This window comes from Microtus pennsylvanicus, chromosome 2 (genome assembly GCF_037038515.1).
Source record: "Microtus pennsylvanicus isolate mMicPen1 chromosome 2, mMicPen1.hap1, whole genome shotgun sequence".
Taxonomy (NCBI): Eukaryota; Metazoa; Chordata; class Mammalia; order Rodentia; family Cricetidae; genus Microtus; species Microtus pennsylvanicus.
This window is the reverse complement of record NC_134580.1, coordinates 26679565-26685564: the sequence shown is the minus strand read 5'-3', so window position 1 is coordinate 26685564 and position 6000 is coordinate 26679565. Positions and strand designations below refer to the sequence as shown.

Sequence of the window (6000 nt, the reverse complement as noted above, 5' to 3'; positions counted from 1 at the left end):
GAGTTCAAGACCAGCTGGTGCTACAAGAGACTTGGTCTCAAAAAAAGAAAGCATGGTGGGCAGAAAGAAAGAGAGGGGGAGGGAGAGAGAAAAAGATGGAAGGAAGGAAATAAATTGAATGAAAAATAAAGATTATAAAATATGCCTTACATCTCTCTCAGGTTGGTCCTTCAAATGACCCTCTTTAAGCCAATCACCACCATCCTTCTATCGCACACTGCACACCCCAGTTTCTTACCTTTCCTCATCTGACCTGAGTCCCAGGCATAGCTCTCTTATTCTTTCCCCTCTGGATGCATCCGGCCATAAGCAGTCCTTTGATGTTGAAGGACCTGAACACATGCACCATTTCACAGGGCATCTCATCAATCCAGACTAAAGGGGAACCAGCTCTTCCTCAACTTCTACAATGAGGATGTTTGTATAGAGCCTCTGGTGACCCTGGCATTTCACTAGGCCGTTATTCACAGATTTACCAGTGACTGTCAATTGCCAAAACATTGACTGTCATCCAGAGAAAGCTTCTTGCTGGGCTTCTGGATCCAGGGATCATCTAATCTTCCACACAACTGTGCCCTTTATGTTTCTCCTGCCCCCCTCCTCAAACAGGCCCCAGACAGCAGACCTGAGGAACAGCAGCACAGTCTCAGAGTTCATCCTCGTGGGCTTTGAGCAGAGTTCCCCTTCCACACGGGCATTGCTCTTCATCCTCTTCCTGGCTCTCTACAGCCTCGCCATGGCCATGAATGGCCTCATCATCTTCATCACCTGGACTGACCCCAGACTCAACAGCCCCATGTACTTCTTCCTTGGACACTTGTCTTTCCTGGACATCTGTTTCATCACCACCACCATCCCACAGATGTTGGTTCATCTGGTGACCAAGAACCACACAGTCTCCTTTGCCTCTTGTATGACCCAGATGTACTTGGTCTTTCTAGTGGGTGTAGCCGAGTGCATCCTCTTGGCTTTCATGGCCTATGACCGTTATGTCGCCATCTGCCACCCCCTGAACTATGCCCAGATCATGAGCCCTCAGGTGTGTGTCAGGCTGGTGCTGACTTCCTGGATCTTTGGGATGACCAATGGCATCTTTCTTGAGTATATATCATTCCGGAATCCCTTCTGCAAAGACAACCACATAGAAAACTTCTTCTGCGAGGCCCCCATAGTGATTGCTCTCTCCTGTGGGGACCCCAAACTCAGCATGAAGTTGATCTTTCTCGATGCCATTGTGGTGCTTTTCAGCCCCATGGTGCTTATTGTCACCTCCTACGCCCGCATCCTGGCCTCCATCCTCAGCAGATCCTCTTCCTCGGGTAGGGGGAAGACATTCTCCACTTGTGCCTCCCACCTGACTGTGGTCATCTTTTTGTACACTTCAGCCATGTTCTCTTACATGAATCCCCGTAGTACGCATGGGCCTGACAAAGACAAGCCTTTCTCCCTCCTCTACACCATCATCATCCCCATGTGCAATCCCATCATCTACAGCTTCCGCAACAAGGAAATGAAGGGGGCCATGGGGAGAGCCCTTGGGAGAGGCAGCCTGGCTTCAGCTGCACCTGCCCAGAAGGAAACTCGCTGGAGACATTTCTTTCAGTGAGGGATGGAAGGTTACTTTTCCCAGCCCTTGCTTTCCAATTCTGTAACGGCACAAGAGAAGAGTGTTCGCAGCCTCTGTGGAACTAGACTCAGACCTGCAAGTTCCTCCTGATATCTAAGGCTCATTGTTTTTCCGCAAACTTTCCTGAAGAAAATGTGAAGCTTTCTTGAATTTTTCCTCTGTGTTCCTCAAGATTCAGTAAATGAGTGCACATAACTCTATCTTGTTTGCATAATTCTTTTACATGCCATCCCTCAGGATAATTTTTGCACATATATTTAGGAATAAATAATCTTTCGACCTTTTAATAAGCCATATTAGTTGTGTTTTAAAATATATTTCAATTGAAACAAAATTATATTCCTCTCTCCCTCCAGGCCCTCCCAGCTCCTCCCTCAAACCCACACTCCCTCCTGTGTTGATGGCCTCCTTTTCTTTGATTATTATAGTAACATACATCTGTCTTTATTGTTTATATATGGTTTCAGGACTGATCAATCTCCATTAGACCTCCCCCAAATGCCAACACTACATAACTCTACTTGTTTGTGTATTGTTGGGGAGGGGCAGGTAGGAGAAGTCAATGTTTCAAACCCCTTTTCCTAAATCCTTTTGGTTTCTTTTAGTGAGACAACCATTTGGCTGACACTTCCCTTCCATATAGGTAAGTGCCTCTATCAACTTCCTCAAGCCGCCAGTTTCCTGATGTTTACAAGACGTAAATCATGTCCCATGCATCCTACTGCCTTCCTCCTGCTCCTCCATCTTTGACTGAACTCATATTTAAATCACTTCACCTGCCTTCTCACCAGAAATAGATTGATTTAATTCTCAGTATTCCAAGGAACCTACCCATGCTATCTCCACCACTGAAGGAGCCTCTATTTGATTCTCTCCAGCTTCTTGAGCTTCTTTCCTTAACCAAACCTCCATTTATTAGCAGTTTTATTTTCAAATTGCATATTTTTTGAATCCTTTGGTAACAAATAGGTTTTCTCTTAAAAAGGATAGGCCTGTTTCTCATTTCCCTGATGCTCTTTGATGGTGTGATTGTACTCCACGTGGAAAGCCACCAAATGGAGGCCATAGTCCCTCCATGTCCTGTGCATCACTCTCTGTCCTTCATAACAGTGACTCAAAGCAATAGCCTCACTCCATAGAACTGCGATCTTGTATCAAGAAACCAGAAAATGTATGAAAACTTGGTAAGGAGAAAGAAATGTCAGCACTGATATGTAGAAAAAGCAATACATGTAGAGCCTACATGTTCCTGTTAAAGAAAAGAAAAAAAGAAGAAAAACCTATACTGAGGTTAGAAAGGAAGACTTTAAAACTATTACAGTAGGAGATTGAACTCAAATTCAGATTAGAGGGATTTTCAAGAGCTTGTCTAGACAGTGTGACATGATACAAAATTAACAGACAAAAATCAACAGCCTTCCTATATGCCAATGACAATATGCTGAGGAAGAAATCAAGGCAACGATCTTATCCAACACGCACATATGCATGCATGCACCAATGCACGCACACTCACACAACGAAATCCCTCTACAATGAAAGCTTCAGAACTTGAAGAAACCGAGAAAGATACTAGAAGACAGAAAGATTGCCCATGTGCACTGACTGCTCTTCCAGAGGTCCTGAGTTCAACTCCCAGCAACCATGTGGTGCCTCACAACCACCTATAATGAGATCTGGTGCCCTCTTCTGGCCTACAGGCAGGATACTGTATAAATAAATAAATATCTAAAAAAAATAGCATGGCATTAGAACAAAAGCAGACATGTAGATCAGCAGAATTGATGAGAGCCAGATAAAACCCAATATAACTACAACCATCTGATTTTTGACAGATGCCAAGAGAGTGTGTATCGTCAACTTTACAGGATCTACAATCACCTGGGAGTCAAGCTTCACAGGTGAGGAATTCTCTAGCCTCTAAGATGCCCGTGAAGAACTATGTTGGTTAGGTTACTTGAGATGGAAAGACCCACACTAGAATTGGGCAGTGCCATTCCCAGTTCTGAATAGGAAGCAGTGAGTTAGCAGAACACACGCATTTATTGCTCTCTGCTTTCTGCAGGTGCATACAATGTGACCTGCCGCCTTGCCTTCCCTGCCATCATGGACTATACACCCTTGAACTGTAAGCTGCAATAAACTCCTTCCATTTTATGGCTTTTGTTGGGGTATCTTACACAGCAATAGGAAAAGACTCTAAGATAAATAATAAAAATGCATTTTGCAAAAAGACAGCCTCTACAACAAACTGGATGTCTACCTGTTGGTATCCAAAAATGAACTCCAAGTGCATCAGCATCTCAGCATAAGACTTGAAGCTCTTCCGCTTCTAGAGGGAAAAACAGTAGATACGTTTCAAGATATAGGCTTAGGTAAGGACTTTCTGAGGAGGACTCCAGCCAACTATCAACAAATGGGACCTCATGACATCAAAAGGCATCTTCCGGCCAGTGGTGATACACACCTTTAATCCCAGCACCCCAGAGGCAGAGTGAGGTGGATCTCTGTGAGTTTGAGGTCAGCATGGTCAACAGAGTGAATTCCAGGATAACCAAAGCTACACAGAAAAATCTGTCTTGAAAAACAAGAAGAGGAGGAAGAGGAGAAACTATCAACTAAGTGAAGAGGCAGCGTACAGATTGTAAGAAAATATTTATTAGTTATACATCTAACAAAAGGGCAATATCTCAAGTATATGAAAAATATAAAGAAAAATAAACATTAAGAAAACAACTCAGCTAAAAAAAACTTTACGCTGTGGAATTGAACAGAGAGTTCTCAAAAGAATATAATATTACATCATTTCCTCCTTCCTGTTCTTCCTTCCAAATCCTCCCATGGATCCCTCTTTCAAATTCATGTATTTTTAATGTTCAATGCCCTTATTCACTAGAAAAAAATGCAAATGAAAACTATTTTGAGAGTCCATCTCCCTCCAGTCAGAATGGCCGTCATCGAGAACACGAATGACAGCTGAACATGGTGGCACATGGCTTTAATCCCAGCACTGGAACGGCAGTGGCTCTGAGGCCAGCCTGGTCTGCAGAGTGAGTTCCGGGACAGCATGTGCTATATATTGAGATACTGTCTCATGAAGAGAGGTGGGGGGGGGCAGGGAGGAAGGAAAAAGAAAAGACTGGGTTGGTGAGATGGCTCACCAAGTAAAGGTGCTTGCAGTAAGGTAATCCTGGAACTCATATTGACAGAAAGAGATCGAAAAGGAGACCCGCCCCTATAAGTGGTCATCTGCCCTTAATATAGATGCTGCAGCATGTAGGTGCTTGTGCATACACACATACACAAAAATACGTAAGTGTAAAAAGTGTTCAGAGTAGAAGACAATCATTGCACAGTTTTCTCAAAAGGCCGAAAATAGAACTAACGTATGATTCAGCTGTAACACTTCTGGGCATATATGCACAGGGCTCTTTATCCCGAATCAGAGACTCTCTTCATAATAATTAGAAAATGACATCAGCCTAGAAGTCCATCGCCTAAAGAACGGACATTGAAAACATAGTACCTATATAAAGTACGCATCAGTAAAAACATGAAGTTTGTAGGGAAATGGAATGAACTGGGGAACATTATACTGAGGTGACCCAGGTCAATAAAGAGAAATGATGTATGTTCTGAAATGTGTGGGTCCTAGGGTCAAAGTTGTAGATTTGTGTGGTTAACTAGGAATGTCTGTAGGAGCCAGGAAGTTAGGAAGGGGCCAAGGGCTGTGTGGGGTGAGGGGCTCAAGTGAGGGGAGAGAGTAGAAGCCATATAACGAGAAAGCACAGGGGAGATCCAGGAGTTGGGCAGCTTTAAGCATCGATGAGGACTGGAAGAGAACAGGTCAGAGTGATCAACGGAAACCAAGAGGGTAAGAAAAGGCCTTATGAGATCTACTTTGTAGATCTTAATACTTTATAAGTTGAATAAAAGTTTTTAAGGGGAGAGCTGTCCTGGAGAGGAAACAGGACCCTGTGTTGTTAATCGGTGTTACCTAAAAGGAAAGTAAGCTTGTCCTATGTCTTTAAGAAGAACAGTAATTTAACCTTTGGGAGACAAGTTCCTACCCCACCCCAGACTGAGAGACAGGGTACCATCTTCCTTAAGGATGGACCTTCAGTAGCTCAGGTCCTGGAAAGACCTTTTCTGGGTCATGAAACTAGCAGTAAGTTTCCAAGATTTATATACGTATTAAAGAACCAGAAAAAATTAGAAATGACAGGTGTTCTGATTCTGCACAAAAAAGGGGGTGGGTACTTACAACCAAGAAGAACCCTGTCTAAAGTTATCAAACTAAGGGGAGTGTATAGGCCTTCCAGGTCACCACAAAGGAAAAGAAGGCCTCATCTGCCCCTTGGAGTCCTAGCTTC

At 43.5% G+C, this 6000-nt stretch overlaps 1 protein-coding gene across 1 annotated transcript; it reads left to right on the top strand.

Annotated features, from left to right (window-relative positions):
- The first annotated feature begins 580 nt into the window (after positions 1-580).
- On the top strand, positions 581-1606 carry LOC142844097 (olfactory receptor 10AD1-like). Its single transcript, XM_075962409.1, has one exon. The coding sequence runs from the start codon at positions 581-583 to the stop codon at positions 1604-1606; it is 1026 nt and encodes a 341-aa protein (XP_075818524.1).
- Positions 1607-6000: the final 4394 nt, after the last annotated feature.

Bases quoted from the DNA above. Each gene is read 5' to 3' on its own strand.
- LOC142844097 (XM_075962409.1), top strand. From the start codon at position 581: ATGTTTCTCCTGCCCCCCTCCTCAAACAGGCCCCAGACAGCAGACCTG.